The 19,825-nt window shown below is 57.0% G+C and overlaps 1 protein-coding gene across 4 annotated transcripts in view; it reads left to right on the top strand.

Annotated features, from left to right (window-relative positions):
• Positions 1-19,825, top strand: part of SEPTIN9 (septin 9) — a 165,336-nt gene that overhangs the window by 75,169 nt on the left and 70,342 nt on the right. For all 4 annotated transcript variants that reach the window (XM_061176277.1, XM_061176280.1, XM_061176279.1 and 1 more), the window contains one exon: positions 9,445-10,086. In XM_061176277.1, the coding sequence (XP_061032260.1) occupies positions 9,445-10,086 (642 nt within the window). The remainder of the gene's footprint in view (positions 1-9,444; positions 10,087-19,825) is intronic.

Raw genomic sequence — 19,825 nt, 5'->3', positions numbered from 1 at the left:
TCGCCAGAACCAGGGGGACCAGGAGATGGCCGGAGCGAGAAGAGGCCCCAGGTTGAGAAGTGGCTTCCTCGGAGCATTTGTTGTGGTTTTTCTCTGGGTTGAGAGATTTCTTGAAGCAGAAGTTGCTATGTGGCTGTCCCATAATGCCTGCCAGGGTCTCCACTGTCAGGCTGCTCCCCAACCCTGAGAGCCGTCACCCCAAGACCCTTCTCTGATGGCAGGGAGGGGAACACCGGTAATGAACCCACCTTAGGTAGGCCGACCAGATAATTCATTGCCCCGATGGGGACCCTGTTGGGAATGAACAGGGTGCCCTGATGGACGACAGTGGAACAACGGGTGTGAGCTGGGACGTCCCAGGTGGGCTGGACACAAGGGCCCTGCCCCAGGAAGATGGGGGGGGAGGCTCGGAGGCCAGGGGGCAGCCAGCGGCAGGAAGGGGCTGCTGGCCCAGGCGTTGCCAGCTGTGAAGGTCTGGGGTGACCTGATGGCTGACTCAGGCTGAGAGGAGAGAGGTCCTTCCTGCCAGCCAGCCCGATTCCAGGGCACCCATGTGCCCCTCCCAGAGCTGGTGAGTCACTGCGGAAAGTGGCTTCGGCGTCAACAGAGGCTGAGGAGGCTGAACAGAAAGGCCACGGCAGCCGAAAAATCTGTTCTCTTGATGCGTGAATTTCCTGCGGCTGCAAAGTGCCACAGACCGGGGAGCTTCAAACATAGCAATGTGGTCTCTCCCAGGTCTAGAGGCCAGAAGTCGGATGTCAGGTGTGGGCAGCGTTGGTTCCTTCTGGAGACTCCGAGTGAGAGCCTCTTCCAGGCCCCTCTCCCAGTTTCCAGTGACGGCCGAGAATCCTCGGCGTCCCTTGGCTTGTGTATGCGTCCCTGCATCTTCACACGGCCTTCTCCTCTGTGTGTCTTCCTTTCTGTCTCTTACGAGGCCACCTGTCATGGAGTTAGGGCCCGCCCTAATCGAGGATGATCTCACTTCGAGATCCTTGCCTTAATTACATCTGCAAAGACCCTTTTCCCACATCACTTTCACAGGTTCCGGGAGTTAGGACTCAGACCATTTTGCGGGCCACTGTTGGACCGGTGTCCTCTGCAGACAGCATGAGATTTGGAAGCCCTTGTGAAGGAATCGGACAGGACCCATTCTAGGTGGATTACACTATGTAGCTGGGCTGGGGAGGGCTGGTTCTGCCTGTGTCCTTGCTAGCCAGGGCGCTAGGGAGCTTTTTCCAGGGAGAAATTAACGTAATGAATTTGGGGATTAAGAGAAGGTCTGGAATCCGAGGGCTGGCTGTTAACCACAGCTGCCACTGGGCTCCCTGCCCGTTGTGAGGGGTCTTGTTCGTGTCCCGAGTTGAGGGGGCCGGGGATCACCTTTGCACTCTTTTTGTGCCTGGAAATGTCATGGGCGGGAAGGGCTGCGTGGAAGGTCTCCCTGCGGTGAGTGGCAGCCTGGGAAGGGAGGAGGGGGCCTGTTGCTTTCTCTTGGCCCAACTTGGGAACCCAACTGGCAGGCACAGCAGACCTCCTTCCCACGTCGCTGGTCCAGGGTGGGCCGTGGGCCAGGCCTCCTGGGGGGAGGCTGTGAGGAGCAGGAAGGCTCCCTGGAATGCCCATGTCCTAACAGCCAAAGTAAAAGACAATCCTCAAGATAAATTGCGGGGTGGAGGGGTTGACCTCACATCTTTCACCTGGGCGTTAAGACCCCCTGGTGAACCTCCAGTTCTCAGGGACACCGGGCTCGCCCCGCGTGGCCCCTCAGGGCTGAGTGAAGGTGGCTTAGCTTGGTCCTTTTGTCCAGAGGGCACAGGCCGTCCCTGTGGGACTGTGCAGGGTGCTGAGATGCAGGCCTGCATCTGGTCAGGGCCGGGAGCAGGGGCTGTGTGCCGCCTTCAGCCACGTGTGCAGCTAAGCCCAGGGCGGCCAGTGCCCTTGGCCAGCACGCCGGGACCCGGAGCCGGAGCGGGAAGCAGGACGGGACTGGCACTGGACGGCGTTCTTAGGCTGCCGCTGGCCCTGCAGCCCAGCCAGGCCTGCCCAGGGAGGGCAGGGGAGAGGCCCGAGGGGAGGGTTTTGAGCTGTGAGTGCCAGTGCTGGGCCTTGTCTCTTCCTTTGTTTGGACTTTGGCTGGTGTCTTGTGTTTCGCAGCGGGAAACCCAGGGCCACCCGCTGACAGCGCTGTTTACTGATGTCCCTATCCAGGCTCTGCTCAGCCACTGTGTCTATTTTAAGCCCTTCCTTTTGGACTATTTTACTTCCTGAGGGCACCCCCCTCCCACTTTCCCCATCTGCATCCTCTTCCCTGCCCTGAGCCTGCCGCCCCCCACCTGCTCTCACCTGCCCTCTTAGCCCTGCCCCTCCTCCACTGGCCGCCCGAGGCAGTTCCTGAGACAAGGATTCAAGTGGGAGGTGATCCCAGGTGGTCCCCAGGCATGGGAGTGAGACACCACTGGGGGTGCTGGGGGACCCTGCACCAAGCGCCCCAGAGTGTTTACCCTCCAGTTACTGCCTAAAGGCTGTGTGCCAGGGAAGCACTGTTAACCCCTTCCTGCCTTCCGGGCCTGGGCACCAGGGGGGCGCCGGGGGAGGCCCTCGGGCACAGGGGAAGATACTGGCCGTGGGTGTGATGGACACGGGTAAGGCACGTGCAGCCTCGGCCACCAGTGGGGTGACCACACATGCACGTGTGCACACCCACCCCCCGGGGTGCACACACAGATGGCAATTATACCAGCAACAGTCGTGATTGCTGCCCCGGCACCACTGTGTCAGCGCCTCAGCACGACACATGGGGAAGCAGATGCCCGGAGGTGACTGTGGTTGTGCCACCCCCTGTTTGAGCCCCTGCATTAGGCACTGAAAGCAGGAGCCCAGTGTGCACCCAGGCTGCAAGGCCCCCACGTCCGGCCAGCTCTCTGCTCATCCGAGGCACGCAGGGCCTTTGTCCTGCCCTGCCCTCTGCCTGGGATCGTCCCCCTGGCCCTGCCCTGCCCGGTTTTCCCCAGTGAATGTGTTCTTTCGCTGGGACCAAATCTTGCTTTTGTGGCCTTGGGTTCCTTTCCTTCAGAGGATTGTTATTTCAGGGACCGGCCCGTTGGCCCACTGATTCCTGTTCCATCTTCCCTGCTGCCCTGGAGGGAGCTTGTCCGCCCAGCTGCAGCCCCAGCTCCCTGTCCTCACAGGAGAGCAGGAACTGGGGGGGTGCATCCAGCCCACCCCAGGGGTCGCACACGCTCCGGACTCACTCTGTGAGTCTGATGGCCCATGCACTTAGCTTCAGGGTTGAGTTTTCCTGTGACCTTTCCCTGCAGCCTCAGGCCAGGGAGCAAGGAGGTGCTCTTCGCCTGGCACCCTGTGTTCCCTGGGTGTCTCACCCTGGCTCCCAGGTGGCCATTGTTTCTCAGGACAGAACCTGCTTTGCTGCTGCCTGGAAGAGACTCACTTTCACCAGGGCCGAGCTCCTGGAGCCTGAGCCCAGAGTCAGAGCCCTGAGCTGGGCAGTGGCCACGTTGCTCCTCCCACTGGAGCTGACCATGGCTTTGTTTTGACCTTGTTCTCTAATGTTTCTTTGCATGACATTTGTCCCAGGCTGGAGCAGGGCTTTGTGGCTCACCCAGTGTCCCCTCCCCAGACTGAGGCCCGCGGTGTGCTCCGGGAAGTGTTCCTGGAGCGGGGAGAGGTTTGCGGGCAGGCAGCGTGCCTGCGGTCAGAGCGGGGGCCCTCACAATGGCCTCTTGTGTGCGGCACATTCCTCCTTAAACAGGCCCAGATCCAGGCTGCTCCTGCCTCGACCCCCATGCGCGCGACGACGGGAGGTTTGCATCTGGCCGGGCGGCCCGGCCTCTGCAGCAGCCAAGACTGTAGGTGATGGACCCGGAGAGGCTGGGCCGGAGGCGCAGTTATCCACACCCTCCCCCTCTTCTTAGCAAGGTTTGTTTTGTAAGAGCAGTGTTGATGGTTTTGTCCCCTGAAAATATGAAGTGACCCACATTAGCATAGGCACCTTGGGAAAAGGCAGGAAAGTGTAATGAATTAAACGGCCACCTTAATTCCATCCAGAGACGGCTGTTTTCCTCGAATGTGCGTGCACCCTGCACATGTGTGTGTGAGATGAAGTCAGGCCCCGTGCATACATCTTGGATCCTGCTATTTTTACTTAGTATTCTCAGCATTTCTCATATTCAGAACTGTGATTTTGATGACTTTGCAGGACTCTGGCATATGGGTTCAGAAAAATCTACGTAAACTCGAATTGTTTCCAGCATTTGCTGTTTTAATGCTGATGCAAACATCCCGTACATAAATCTTTCTGTACGTCTGATGATTTCCTGGGGGTAAATTCCCAGCAGTGGGCCAAAGGGCACGACAGTCTTCAGGCTCATGTGCTCGTGGGGAAGGGCTGATTGGGGCCGAGGAGGGCTTTGGGGAGCAAGCAGCGTTCAAGCCCGGCTTTGGGGGTTCTTGACTTCACGAGAGGGAGAACGGGAGCGTTCTTATTTGGGAAATGGTGTGAGGATGGGTGGGCCCCCTGTGCCCTGTGGGAGATGTCAGTCCTTTTCCCTCCAAGTGGCAGTTCGGGGACCCTCCCAGTACAGCCTGGTCCCATGTTTGTTTGGTGCCCCGCAGCCATGCAGTTTGTCCTGTCCAGCTTCGGTCGGGGTTGGGGGGAGGGTCTCTTGCCTTCCCTCTGGGGGCATTTAGCATCCTGCAGACAAAAGAGGAAGCAGCACAGCGCCACTCCCCACTGCCCTGGTCCAGTGAAAGGCCACTTTTCTGCCTGTCGGTTCCCCATCAGATGCGGTCACGTAGGGGCCTCCAGTCTGCACTCTTGCTGGCTTCCTCGGCCGCACTTGGACCCCCTGGGCTGCCTCTCCGCAGGGAGGGGGAGAAGAGTAAAGTGCAAAAAGCATCCACTGCCATGGTGGGTTATAGCCGTTCTCCACGGAGGAAGTGGAAGGAGTTTCCAGGGTGAGTTTGACCCTGGGAAGGGAGGGGTGGCTGTGCGTGTTGGGGCAGGACCTGGAGCATGTGTTTAGGACTTGCGCTGGGGGACGGGATGCTGGAGGACCCTGTCCTGCCAGCTTCGTGACAAGCCGTCTCCTAATTCTTCCCAGCTGGGTGCTAATTGTGTCATGACATCCTCTGTATAGAGGCGGCTGCTCCTAGGGCATCCCTTGCACAGCCTGCCTTAAAAAATGATCTTTGGTTTCATCACCAAATATTCCGGTGTAAATCTAGAGCAATGTTATTCTCGTGACGACTTCTCCCACCATCCGGGGTTTTGTGTGATTCCTGGAAAAGGAGGCAGCTTTTCCTCCTCTGGGTGTCTGATACAGCAGTTCTGGAGCTCGGCCACGCTTCCATTGGTCCATCCGTTGGACGTTTCTACTTCTTCTTCTTTATTTATTTATTTTTTTTACGTTTTGGCCACTCCTCGCGGCTTGCGGAATCTTAGTTCCCTGACCAGGGATTGAACCCAGGCCCACGGCAGTGAAAGCGCCAAGTCCTAACCACTGGGCCGCCACGGGAAGTCCTTGGACGTTTCTTGAGAGGGGCTGGGTGCAGAGTGGACGTGACAGCACCAGCGGGAAGGGCCCCAGACAACCTTGTAGCCCAGAGGTTTCATTCCTCTAACGGTCCCTGTGTTAACTCCCTGTGGCTGATGTAACAAATAACCACAAACAATGTGGCTTAAACAACAGAAATTTACTCCCATGGTTCTGGAGGCCAGAAGTCCAAAAGCAAGGTGTCGGCAGCGCCAGCTTTCTCCAAAGCTTCTAGGAAAGAATCCTTCCTGGCCTCTTCCAGCTTCTGATGGCTCCAGGTGTCTTTGGCTTGCGGCTCCATCACTCCAGTCTCTGCCTCTGTTGTCACATGACCTTCTTCTCTGTGTCTCTCAGATCTCCCTCTTCTTTCTCTTATAAGGACACTTACTGGACTTAGAGCCCGCCCTAAATCCAGGATAATCTCATCTTGAATCCTTACCTTGATGACATCTGCAGAGACTTTTTCTAAGTAAGGTCACATTCACAGGTTCTGGGGGTTAGGACTTGGACGTAGCTTTTGGGTTGTGGGGGGACACTGTTCAACTCCCTACAGAACCTTAGAGGAAAGTGAAACTTCTCAGGCTGAGATGGGGTTGAGGGCCTGGTGCCTCCCTGCTCTGGGCCCACAGTTACAAACCTGTGATCCGGTCTGGCCTTTACGTTGTGCTTAGAAGAAGCACCCGAGGCCCAGGAAGGGCTGGAGGGCTGGCTCGAAGTATAACAGAGGAGAGGACTCCGGCTCTCTTCCCAGGGAGGCCCCCTCCCCCGAAGCCAGTCCCAGCAGACTGGGATAATCAGGATGACACGGGAGGGAGTGGTGTGAACTGCATGGGGCCACGGCAGGCTTTGGGAGGAAGCAAGAGTGAGCCTGGCTTTAGGGGGGGGACTTGAAATCCTTGGGTGGGGGCAGTGCTTGTTTGTGGGGATGGCGTAAGCCATCAGGAACCCCCATCAGCCCTGGATGTTTGCTGAGCAGTGACCGTCCTGATGGTGGGAACAGCCCTTGTCCTCTCAGAGAGAACTAGACTAATGGGGGTGTTGGTGCTGGCCAGTGAATGCCTGGGTAGATAATATAGCTGAGTGCTAAGCATGCAGATAGTATGGGCCCAGAGAGTGGCATGTGCCAGGAAGAAACACAGAGCAGCCAAAGAGAGGAGAGGGTGGCGGATGGGGCCGGGTGTGTGCACTCTGTGTAGATTTCGTGTTCCGGGGAGCAGTGATCTGTGTGCCGGCCAGTCTGGTTCCAAGTCATCGCCGAATCGGGCCTCCTGACTCGGGGAGGCCTTTGCTTTGGTGCAGGGTCTTAATTCATGAGTTGCAATTGGAGGTGCGTTCAAATGGGCTCCCCAAGCAGGGGGCTCTCCAAACAGGGGCACAGACCTTGTCGGGACTCCCAGGAAAAGGTCGTCTTATTCCCATGGGGGAAACCTGGGAAAGAGCCCTCACCCACCTAGTTCCTGTTCTCCCAACTTGGCCCCAAGGAGCTAACACCAAGTACTCCTGGACATGCACGTGCCTAGGTGGGTGGGGTGTGGACCCCTCCTCCAGGGAGCTCACAGACAGACAGGAGCCACCATCGGGGACAGTTTGGACAGTGCTCTCGGGGTGGGGGTAGACCAGATGTCTCGGGAGTCCCTGGGAACCATGAGAGGACAGAGTTCCGGGCACTCAGCCCTGGACTTTCTGGCCAGTTTAGCAGGCACTTGACCTCTCCCTGGGCACTTGAGGCTTCTTTGGATGGGCAGTTTGTACCCAGCCTATCTTTCTGGACAGCCCCCGGTGAGAGGCAGAGCTACGCCAGGTGGGGTCCTTGCACAGGCACACCCCTGCCGCACTTGGCCATGTGCCTTATCAACCCGAGGTCACGGCAGGGCCCGCTGGCCGAGTGCAGCCCTTGGATGTGATTTCCTTTGACCGCACAGTGTTTTTAAAGGGGTTGTTTTGCTTTGTTTGTGCCAGCATTTAAAAATCAGGAGATAACATATAAAAAAAATCCAGATTTTCAGATTCTCTTGAATCAGGAGCTCTGGCCACATTGCACACACATGCCTGCTTGGCCGCAATGAAGCTGAACAGCAGGTGTGTCCCTGAGTCAGTGCGTGATGACGTGCCTGCTCCCGAAATCTGCACAGCTGCCTCACTCGGAGGACATTTCCCATCCCTGCAGGGCCTCTGGAACCGTTGAGCTTTGTGACCCAGGATTTTGTGCCCTCTGTCGACCGAGAAGGAGGTGTGCCCAGGGCTTAGACAGGGTCCCCCAGGGGTGTCATGTTTGGGGAACTGGTAGTTCCGGCAGCCAGGTATCAGGGTCTGGGGTCTCCCTTGCTTCCCCCTACATCCAGTGCTTCAGAGCACACACGCCCCTGGCCACCCACTACACCCTGGTCTTCTGAAGGAGGTAATGTCCACAAGGAAGAGACGAGGGCTGTGTTGGAATTTGGAGGAAGGAAGACTGGAGGGAGGGGCTGCTCAGAATGGCCCTGAGAGCTGGTGTTGGGGGCTGGAGACCAGCTGCGGGCTGGGGAAGGAAACTGGGGGGGGGGATCCCTGTAATCCTGGGCTCCTGGGACTGTGAGGTGAGGTGGGGAGGGGGGTGGGAGAGACACTGTGGGTCGCTGAGGGCCCGCTGTGGGCCCGGCTGGGGAGGAACTGGTGCATGTTCGTGCCCCGCGGGCCCCTTCCCACTCTGGTCTTTATAACCGGGAGCAGCTGGTTCTCGTTTGCAGCACGGCTGCAGGGACTGTGGGGATAGTGGCTTCTCAGGCACTGTCCCCACCGCCTGGGAGGGAGCAGATCCTGGCGGAGATGGCGGGTGGCCGGGGGCAAATGCTGGGCTGTGGGGGGGGAGTCGGGTGGTCAGTGTCCTGCGTGGGCCCAGGTCCGGCTGGGGCAAGTGGTATAGGATGGAGGCAGAAGCAGCCGGTGTGAGGACTAAGAAAGGCAGCGGTGTGAACTTCGCCCAGGATCTCCATTATTCCACCAGGAAGGAGTAAGAACCCTGGGCCTTGGAGTTAGACGCATCTTCCGGCTCTGCTACTCACTCCACGCCACTGGGCACTTTGCTTAAGCACCTGGGCCTCAGTTTTCCCATCTGTATCAGGGGATTATAGCATCGTTTACACCATGGGGTTAGGGTGGGGAGTAAATGTGCTTATGCACAGTAAGCCCAATGCCTTGCCTGTGTTAAAAGTTCCAGCGTTGGCTGTCCATGCTGTTATTGATTTGGTGGTGATATTCCCATCGAGATTCTTTTTTTTTTTTTTTAATGAATTTTTGTATTTTTTTATTTATTTGGCTGCGCCGGGTCTTAGTTGCGGCACGCGGGATCTTTTTAGTTGCGGCATGCATGCGAAATCTGGTTCCCTGACCAGGGATCGAACCCGGGCCCCCTGCATTGGGAGCACAGAGTCTTAACCACTGGACCACCAGGGAAGTCCCCCCATCAAGATTCTGATTGGTTATGGTTGTGGCTGTTATTACTGGGGACATCTCCCCACCGCTGCTGCTGCTGGTGGTGTTTGCTGATGGTGTCTGTGTTGGGTGGAGGTGAGGAGGGAAAGAAATCAAAGGCCCCTCCCTTGAGCCAGAGCATCCTTATAGAAAATGTAGCTGGCGGGACCATGGCCACGGCAGGACAGAGAGGACAGAGGGCGTCCTCCAAGCTTCCGCCTTTTCTCTCTCTCCCAGAACACGTGGCTGCTGGTGCCTCAGTCACCTAGTAGAGTGGGGCTGTCCTCTCTTCTTCCTGAGAGGTGACGGGCGCAAGAGTCTTCCCGGGGGCCCCTTGCTGTAGTATCCCCGCCAGCTGCCTTCTGACGTTCACTGTTAGCGGGATGTTCCCAGGGGTTCCCGAGCCGCCTACTTACCACATTCTCCTTGCTTTCTCTTTCAGCCTTGAAAAGATCTTTTGAGGTCGAGGAGGTCGAGACGCCCAACTCCACCCCAACCCGGAGGGTCCAGACTCCCCTGCTCCGGGCCTCTGTGGCCAGCTCCACGCAGAAGTTCCAGGACCTGGGTGTGAAGAACTCAGAGCCCGCGGCCCGCCATGTAGACTCCCTCAGCCAGCGATCCCCCAAGGCTGCCCTGCGGAGGGTCGAGCTCTCGGGGCCCAAGGCCGAGCCCGTGTCTCGGCGCACCGAGATCTCCATCGACATCTCGTCCAAGCAGGTAGAGAACGCCGGCACCGCCGGGCCGTCCCGGTTCGGGCTCAAGCGGGCTGAGGCACTGGGCCACAAGACGCCAGAGCCCACCCCTCGGAGGACGGAGATCACCATAGTCAAGCCCCAGGAGTCAGCCCACCGGAGGATGGAGACCCCCACCTCCAAGATCCCTGAGGTGCCCGCCATCCCCACCGCCGACGCAGCCCCCAGGAGGGTCGAGATCCAGGTGCCCAAGCCAGCCGAGGGGCCCGCCTCCCCCATCCCACCCCAGACCCTGGAGAATTCGGAACCCACCCCGATGTCTCAGCTGCAGAGCAGGCTGGAGCCCAAGCCCCAGCCGCCCGTGGCCGAGGCCCCACCCAAGAGCCAGGAGGGTGAGTAGCAGGTGCTAGTCATCCGTGCTGCAGTGATTTGGGGGGTGGGGAGCTGGCTTTGCCCTGGAGTCTTGGAGGAAAAAGCTGAATATTGAGGAGGGGGGGGCGTATACTTCCGAAGGCTGAGGGGAGGGCACTGTCAGCTCTTTCTGTCCACGGGGGATGGACCGAGATGCAGCAAGTTGGATTTGAGTTAGACTTGGCAAAGAATCTCTGGGTTGTGGAGGGCCCCTGTTAATTGGTCCACAGGGCCGTGGTGTAACCTCTGCTGTGAGCCCAGGACTTGGGGGCAGGAACCGGGGCAGGCTCGTGTCGGGGCTGGATGGGTTTGAGACCCTAGGACAGCCTGTCACATTCTTGGTGGCTAGTGGTCACTGGGCCGCGGGGAGGCAGGCTCCTGCTCAGGAAGGCATTGTGACTGCCCTGCTGGTGCCCCCGGGGCAGGGGGTGAGGAGGGGTTTTCTGCACAGGAGGGTCTTCCTCTTCTTCCTTCCCAGGTAGGGAGGGTCGTGGCCAGATGCAAAGGGAGCATGAGAATGCCTCACCTCTGCATGCTGAGGTTTTCAGGGCTGCCTGGAGGGGGTCCCAGGCCAGGGAGCCCCATGATTCCTGCTCACAGCTCCGTTCGGGGGTGTTCTGCTTGGCTACCGTCCTCGGAGGGTCCAAACCCGGACTTGTGCTCACGGGGAGCTCCCAGGGGAGGTGGTGCTGATCCCGTGGGACACCGTTACTGCCCCCCCGGGAGGGTCTTGGCCCCATGGGCTGTGTTAAGGTGCCGGCTGGGTTGTAAGCCCAGTGAAAGCTGGGTCCAGTTCTGATCCCGGGACTCGGGGCTCAGTAAATGTTCAGTAAGTGTCCTTTGGGTTGAACAGGCAGAACATTCTGGGATCTGATATGCCTTTTAAAAATTATTTTTAACGGTGGTAAAATACACATAACAACACTGACTGGTGTAGCCATTTTTAAGTGTACAACGCATGGGCGTTAAATACATTATGCTGTTGTGCAACTGTCACCGTGATCCATCTCCACAACTTTTTCATCTTCCCCACCTGGAACTCTGTCCCCATAACGTACTAACTCCCCATCCCCCTCCCCATCCCCTGGCACCCACCATCCTACTTTTTGTCTCTACAAATTTAACTACTCTGGGTACCTCATGTAGGTGGAATCCTAAATATTTGTCGTTTTGTGTCTGGTTTGTTTCTCTTTGCACATCTTCAAGGTTCATCCATGTTGTAGCAGGTGTCAGAACTTCATTCCTTTTTAAGGCTCAATAAGATTCCATTCTGTGTAGACCACACTTTGCTTATCCATCCATTGTTGATGGGTACCTGGGGTCCTCCTACTGCTTGGCTCTTGTGAATAAAGCTGCTGTGAACATGGGTGTGCAAGTATCTCGAGTCCTTGCTTTGAGTTCTTTCAGGTTTTCCTTTTTGAATGAGAATTTTCCTGTGGTCAGTGGACTTGGGGGCTTGTGATGGGGTGGGGTAGGGGTGTTGGTGGAGCAGCTGCATTCTGCCCAAATGCACATTTGACCGAGCAGGTCGGGTGGGCCGAGGGGCTGACTGAATTTCCTCTGATGCTGGGCCACACTGTGGGCAGCAGGGACCAAGAGGTCCCTTCCAGGCCTGGTGTGTGAATCTGCATCTCCCAAGACGTGACCCTGCAGAGCCACGCCACCCCCCAGGTGCGCTGGTGCCGATGTCAGGACGCACGGCTGGTGTTTGGGGAGCGGCCAGGAGGCTGTTTCCTCACGATCTTCTGCTGGTCCAGGGCCTTTGCTGCCGGATACAGCCCCGTCACAGGGGGGAGGTGTTGGCGCTCAGCTGAGTCAAACAGGATGTGGCTGGGGAGACGGTCGTCACCGTCCAGGTCTTGATGACAGTTGGCACTGCGTGCCCGAGGAGGTGGTCCTGCTCTGGGGGACAGGCAGGGGGTGTCTGCTCAGGGTGGCACCGGCCTGGGCCGTCAGGGCGGGGCGGGGCGCAGCCTCGGGCACGCCTAAGAACGTCTTCCTCCAGCGGCAGCCGCTGGTCAGGCCGGACCGTGGGGACCGGTCAGGCCAGCTCTGCCTCGGGAGCGGGACGTGAACAGCGGCTGTGGAACCAAGTGGGCGGGGCTGTGGGAGAGCCCCCGGGAGCCCAGGCCTCATCAGCTGAGTTTTGGAGAGGGTGGGATTGAACCAGGGAAAGACGGGCAGAGAAGAGCATTCCCAGCTGAGGCCGCGGTCCAGAGGTGTTGGGGAGCCTGGTGCTGGGCCTGTGCGGTTTTTCCAGGGAAAAGCATTTCAGTGTCTGAGCTGGGCGCCAGCACCCTGGACCCGCAGCCCCTCTCTGTGCAGATGGAAGTCCAGCTCTTCGTGGAGAGGTCCACGGGCCGGGGGGTGAGGGGGCTGTCTTCCCGCCCCTGGAGCACGAACTGGGGGTCGGCGTATGTGCCAGTCATGGGTGTACACATGTGTGAACTCACAAGTGTGCTGAGCCCGCCCCTCCATGTCCTATTGGCTGGATGGGGAGGGGGCTCTCTGAGACCAGGGCTCACAGGTTGAGAACCTTGAGGTGCATTTGAACCAGGCAGGGGCGTTGGACAGATACTGCAAAGAGGAAGGATGCTCGGGTTTGGAGGAGGTGGGGGCTTGATGGCTCTGGGAGGATTCTCCTCATTTAAAAGAGAAGTCACTGTGGGGTGAGCCTGGAAGTAATGCAGGGTGAGAAGTGGGCTGGGGGCGGAGGAAGCAAGGCCCTCTGGGGGCTGGGAAATTTGGCCTTCACCTGCTCGCTTGGATGTCCAGTCCTGAGGTGCTGGGCAAGTCCAGGTGGAGGGCAGGGTCTTCCCGATGGAGGGGTGTTCCCTGCATCTATTGCAGTGGCTTCTGCAGAGCCCCGGGTCTTAGCTCCCCCCCAGCCCCTGTTCTGAGGCTCCATCTGCTTCTCCCTCCCTCCCCCTCCACTGGTCTCGGCCTATCCAGCCCCTCCAGGCACAGATCCGGTTGTCCCTCGGCCTCATTTCCTGTCCATCTTTCCTGCAGACCTGGCACTCCCATCCCCTTCCGCCCTTCCATGGCGGGGCTGGGTTGGGAGCTCCCAGGAGCCCCCCAGCCTGCAGGGCCTGCTCTGACTGCCCTCCATGGGCTCACTATCCCTTACCCCTGAGGGCCAGCTGGCACTGCAGGGGCAAAGGATCAGGGAGGTAGGGAGCTCTGTGCCCTCTGATCAGACTCAGCCCTTTGCCTCTACCTCCAGGAAGCCTTCCAGACTGTGACTGTGGGCGCAGGACAGGGTCTCCTGGGACCTCAGCTAAGTTGTTCCTAGATTGACCTCCCTAAAGCACAGCAATGATGAAATCCACGCCCACTCTGAGCCTTCACTGCTCACTCCCCCGGGCCCCCGCCCCCCCACAGTGGATTCACCCTCTTGTCCAGCTCATACCTCCCTGCTCCCCAGCTCCTCCTGCTCTGGTCCTTTCATGGTCTCCCACTGGCCACCTTTCCTCACAACGGTTCTGCACTGATCTCCTGATCCCCAACCCTGCTCCTCTTCACATCACTGCTTTTCAAACTCCTATGCATCCTTCAAAGTCCTGCTCAAATGGCACCTCTCCCACTAACTGGAAATAGCCTGACTTCCTCTGATTCCTGTGCCTTTTTTGCATCTTTCTCATGTATAATATCATGTGTTTGTCTTGGAATGTAAATTATTCGTGTATGAACCTTCTTTCCTCTGCTAGATGTTTTTTTTTAATGCAAAAACAGTTTTTCACAGTACTGTTTCTTTAAAATTTGGAAAATATAGACATTAGAAAGAAACTATAATTCACCTGAAAGCCAGCGATACCCACTCTTAACGTTTGCTGTGTCTTCTTCAGAATTCCCTCCATGCCCTGAACTGGATTCTAGGTTACTTGAGCCTGGGGCTGTTGTCTTTTTTTTTTTTTTTGAAAGACTCTCATGAGATACCGAGTGACTTGGACATAACAGGTGCTCAATAAAACAATGTTGGAGGAGTGACATGGGGATGGCTTTGTGGTGGCTCTTGTAGGCAGATGCAGGGGCTACAGGGACCCCATGGGACTCTCCAAGGATCAAGCAGATACTTTTTTGGTCAACCAGGAACCCACAGGTCTGATCCGCTCCCTCGGGCATGCCGGGTTCTTGGTTTCCGAGGCTGCTGGCCCCTGTCCCTGGACCTGGCACCCTCCATCCCTGCTCCTCTCTCAGGCTCTGGGTGGGAACGGCCTTGCCTCCCCTCCCAGGTCCCCCGGCCCCCACCTGGGTGGCTCTGGGTGGGGCTGGGCTGCAGGGCCCAGAGCCGTGTCTGTGTGGCAGGCTCCCCGCTCTCCCTCCCCCGGGAGCCACCCCCCAGGTTCCACCGGCCAAGTTTCCCCGAGGCTGCCTTATAAGGCGGGCGCTGGCCGCTCACTCGTGGGTCTGGTTCTTTGCCGTCTCTGGATGCTCATTGGCGGTCATGGGGGAGGCAGCGTGGTGAGTGGGGTGTCCCCGGACTGGCGCCCAGCTGAGTTCTTGGGTTCTGAGCCATCACTTCGCGTTCCCCCCCCCCCCGCGCCCCACACTCCTCAGCCTCAGTTTCTTGATCTGTCAAACGAGGGAGGCGTTGGGCTTGCTGGCCCGAGGCAACAGTGGTGGTAGGGGGTCTGAGCTCTCCAGGTACAGCTGCACCTACCCAGCCCCTAATAACCAAGACAGGTATCCAGTCCACGGTGGTGCCAGGAGTCCCTGGTGATGTGGGCGTGACACTGGGGTGGGGCAGACACAGCGAGTGTCTTCCTCCGGTTTCCCTACGACTAAAAACATCTAGAAATATCCTTGGTCGTGGGTAGAGCCTTGAGGAAGGTGGACGTCAGGCCCCCTACGCCTCTGGTGGTGAGCGTGGCTTTTTGGCAAACGAGGTGAGCCTGCCGCCTTCCGGGTGTACCTGGGTGCCTGCTGCACCAGGCCTGTGTTAGGGGCTGGGGCAGAACGGGGAAGATCTCACTTCCACGGGGAATCGTGGGAGGCCACAAGCACAAGGACATGGGGACGGAGGGGGCTGGGCAGAGAAGGCTTTGGGGAACGTGAGATCTGAGCTGAGTCTGAAGGGTGGGAAGGCGTCAGCCAGTGAAGTGGGGGGACCGTGACGTGCCCCAGAAGTGTGTGTGGGGATCAGAGAACGTGAAGGGGGGGAGAAGGGGACTGCCATCTGCTTAGGGAGGAAGGGCCAGCTCTGCAAAGGCTCCCTAGACACCCCCCGTGTTCGCAGGACGCCTCACTAACCAGGGTCCACTCTGGGCCTGTCCCTGGACTGTTAACTCCCCACTGCCGGGGTCTGCACCTTGTCTACCCTTCATCCCAGCACCCGGCATATGGCAGGAGCTTCATAAATGTTGAGGGTCTCGTTTGTGTCTGGCAAAGCAGAGCAGTGAACTTGAATCTCTCTGTGCCTTGGGCCCTTAGCCTGGAGAGTTTTCTTCTGTGTGGGGCTGTGTGTTTCTATTCTGGTGGGAAAAAGGCTGTACCTTTTTCAGGTAACAAATAACATATTCCTGCAGGAATGTTCCCGCCTGGCTGTCTTGCCCGACAGACCCCTCTGCTCTGGGCTCCTCCCCGTTCCCGTCGTGGCCCCAGAGGGCATCCAGGGACCCTCTCACCTTTGGGGATTGGGTCCCTCTCTCTTTCCGCCTTTTAAGAACAGACGCTCTCCTCTGAGTTGACCCTGAGGCCTGTGCACACCTCCGTCTGAAGCAGGAAGTCCCCATGCATGGGGGGACAGGAGGATGTGGTGGAGGGGTGGCCAGGCCCAGGTGTGTCTCCTTCAAGGTGGGGCAGAGTAGGGGGCAGGGAGGACAGAGCGGGGCTCCAGGGCCCGGGAGAAAGCACCCACCTCCCCCGCTGGCCCTCCAGCTGTCTGCCAAGCCCAGCCCAGTGGTGAGGAGGGAGGAATGCGGGCCCATCCAGGGAATGCAGCCGAGCAGCTGCGGAATGCCTTACATAGAGCTGGGCACAGCTGCGGGAGCGGGCCGGGCAGGGAGGCTGGCGCTGCCTCCCTGCAGCTTGGGGGCTGCAGCCCTGACCAGGGATGGAGCCCGGGCCCCAGACACGTGGTGCTGGGTGAGGCCTCCTGGGTGCCTGACCTGGGAAGCCGAGCAGCTGCCAGGAGAGGGGCTGTGTCTGCAGCCGCAGCCTCTCTGCCCAGGACAGCTGCTGGGAGCCAGGGTCGGCACAATGGGGCTGCTGTCCGGGGGACACGCCTGCGTGGACAGCCACGCTCTGTGGACAGAGGGCACATTCAACACCGGAGGAGTGGCTCGGACCCCCGCCTGGCGCCCCGAAGTGTGGGCGGCCCTGCCCAGACCCTGGGTTCCAGCAGGCAGCCTGAAGGATGATGCCACGTGGTTCCCACTGGCCTGACGTGGCTAAATGTGGACCTGGGGCCGCATGTCTGAGAGCTGTGGGTGGTGAGGAGGGGACACTTCTCGGGTCCAGGCATGACTTCCTTTCCACGTTTTATCCACTTTGGCTTTCCCTGACCTGGGCCTTTCTGTGGGTGTTACAGACGCCCCCCTGGAATCCCAGGGGCTCCCGGAGTTACCGGTTGTAGCTAATGAGCAAAGGTAGCTCGTGCCCAGGACTGAGCGTCCAGTTCTCTGAGCAGGGAAGCCTCCCGTCCCCTTTCCCATGCTGTCACTGGGCACACCGCTGTGGAACCCCAGGGCTCTAGGGAACTTGGTTTGGAAATCCCTGGTCTGTCCAATGCAGATCAGAGAGATCAGCGCTGGTCCCAGCAAGGAATTGGGAAGTGGAAGTGGCCTTGAAGGTCACCTCTTCCATCTCCCTCCTAAAATATAACACACAGAGGGTACAACTTAGAAGCACAGAATGTTCCAGCAGGAAGCCACTCGGGAGGCCTTGTCCACTTGTTCGTGGGGGAAATGGCCCTCGGACTGCCCTGGCCTGATGACCTATGCTCTCTGAGTTTTTCTCATCATCGCAATGGGGCTCATTCCTCCTGCACAGCGTTGTTAGAACGAAAGTGCTAACGTGTGAGGACCGCCAGTGCAGGCCCAGCACCCGGGAGGTTTTGTTAAACAAGCTCATAAATGAAAACCAAATGCAGCCTTATTTAACGAACGGGCGCAGCTTGGCCGTTGCACGGTGCCTCTCCCTCCCCGAGCTTGTAGCCCATGCTCTGATCTGTATCCCTGGCTCCCTCGGCCCCGTCTGCCCCGTTGCCTTTTTCTCTTCTAATTCTCAAAAGCAGTGTCTGACCATTGGTAGAAGAGAAAAAGTCAAGGTCACATGAAATGTGAAAAGGAAATCTGTCTCTCCTGATCTCCCACCCTTTCCCCGGGATAGCCCATGTGGATGGTGGGGCGCACTGTGTGTCCTTCTGGATTTTGCGTGTGTGTGTTTTCCCCATTTAATGACACTGTGGATGTAGATTGGGCACATTCCTCCTAACAGCTGCATCCTCGGCCCTGACATGGTCCTGCCATTCTTTTTTTTTTTTTTTTTTTAAGCAAACATCTTTTTTAGGGATATGGATACACTTTTTTTTATTTTAATATTTATTTATTTATTTATTTATTTTTGGCTGTGTTGGGTCTTTGTTTCTGCGTGAGGGCTTTCTCTAGTTGCGGCGAGCGGGGGCCACTCTTCATCGCGGTGCGCGGGCCTCTCCCTGTCGCGGCCTCTCTTGTTGCGGAGCACAGGCTCCAGACGCGCAGGCTCAGTAGTTGTGGCTCACGGGCCTAGTTGCTCCGCGGCATGTGGGATCTTCCCGGACCAGGGCTCGAACCCGTGTCCCCTGCATTGGCAGGCGGATTCTTAACCACTGCGCCACCAGGGAAGCCCGGTCCTGCCATTCTTGTCCGCTTCCTCTGTGATAAACGAGGCTTCCAGGAACATCCTCACGCTTATATATGTGCACATGTTGGATAAACCTTCAGGAGTGGAATTTCTGCACCAAAGGATGTGTGCGTTTAAGATTTTGATCCATGTTGCCAAATTGGCTTCTAAAGCAGCTACATCAGTTTCTGGTCGTGACAGAGGAGGTGCTGTGTGCCTTGCCCTGGGCGGAGAGGTAGAAAGCTATCTGATGGGTGTTTTATTTTGTGCATCTCTTATTAAGTTGGGGTGGGTGGGTGGGGATCTTTTCCTCTGTTTACAGGCCAAGGGCCCTAGGTTCCTTGCTCATTCCTGTCCTAGGTTCCTTTTTTTCCCAGTTGGGTCGTTAATCATTTTCTTGTTGATTTTTTTGTTTGTTTAAGAGTCCTTGGTACACCTTTGTTGTAGCTGTTACAAGTGCTTTTTCCCAGTTGTTAACTTTTCATTTTGTGTCTAGTGTGTTCTTCTAAACAGAGATGTTTAACCCTTAGGTTGTCAAGTTTATGCTTTTTCTTTTCTCTTGTGGAGGTTTATGTCCTGCTTAGAGGCCTCCTGCATTCCAAAATCATAGGAAAAACATTCACTCAGGTTTTCTTTTGGTACTTTTATGGTTTCATTTTTATGTACTGAAATCATTAATCCATTGGAATTTATTTGGGTTTAAACAGCGAGGTAGAGACGCACAATTCTTGCATGGATATACACGCGTGAGCTTGGTCTACAGCGTGTCGGGCATGTGTGCGCCTGCTATTTTTATCAATTTTGGTGTCAGTGTCGTGCTGGCTTAGCAAAAATAATTTGGATGCGTTTCTTTACCCCCCTCTGTGTTCTGGAACATTTTAAGCGGCTACACGATCATCTCTGTGTTAAAACGTTTGAAGAATTCACTAGTGAAACCATCTGAGCCGGATACTTTTGTGGGCGCCTCATCCTTTAAAAAGTTTTTTCCATAGGTTTGTTTGAGTTTGGGGTTTGTTTCCTCCTATTTTATACCTTTTTTTCCTAGAAAATCATCCTGTAAGCTATTTAAAATCCCTCAGATCATTCAGAGGTAGTGGTGTGTAGAGGGGGTGGTGAGGGGCCAGCCCCCCATGATTGCCACCATCAGTCTGTGCACCTGGGCTGCTGCCCTGGGCCTGGCACTGTCCTCAGAGGAGAATAAGCGTCGGTGGCCAGGACACAGCCCACGTCCCGGGGACGCTCCCTCCGAAACATGCGTGCAGTGCAGTGTGACAAGTGTTCTGAGAGGGACGAGTCCAGAGGGCCTTGGCACCCCGAGGAGGGAGCCCCCCAAACCCTGCCAGCAGAGACCTCTTGGAAGTGGGGGGCAGGGGGGTAGGGCCCTTGGTCTTGAAGGGGGCAGAGTGGTCCAGGCAGGTGAAGGGCCATTGGCTTTCTGGAATCCTGAGTTTGATGTTGCCCGGAGAGTGGCTTTCAAACTTATTTTGGACTGCAGCCTCCAGTAAGAAGTACGTTTTACACCACAAACCAGGACACACGTACGTGTAGATGTGTGTGTGCGGTGTGTATACAAATGAAACAATATTTCCATGGAGTACTTCTTACCTTTATTGTGTGCCTGCTACACCTTCATACTTGCTGTGCTTCTTTGGATGGGGGAGCTTTTCTTATTTTCTAAAAACAGCTCTATTGAGATACAATTCACATAATACCATTCAGTTCTTCCATTTAAAGTGTACAATCCAATGGTTTTTAGTTATTTATAGGGTTGTGAAACTGTCGCCACATCCAATTTTAGACCGTTTTCATCACCTCAAAAAGAATCTCTGTCCCCATTAGCTGTCACCTCCTGTCCCCCACCCCCGTTTCTCCCAGCCCTAAACAATAACCGTAGAT

This window comes from Eubalaena glacialis, chromosome 19 (assembly GCF_028564815.1).
Source record: "Eubalaena glacialis isolate mEubGla1 chromosome 19, mEubGla1.1.hap2.+ XY, whole genome shotgun sequence".
Lineage (NCBI taxonomy): Eukaryota > Metazoa > Chordata > Mammalia > Artiodactyla > Balaenidae > Eubalaena > Eubalaena glacialis.
Note: the sequence above shows the minus strand (reverse complement) of the source record. Positions and strands in the feature narration are given on the sequence as shown.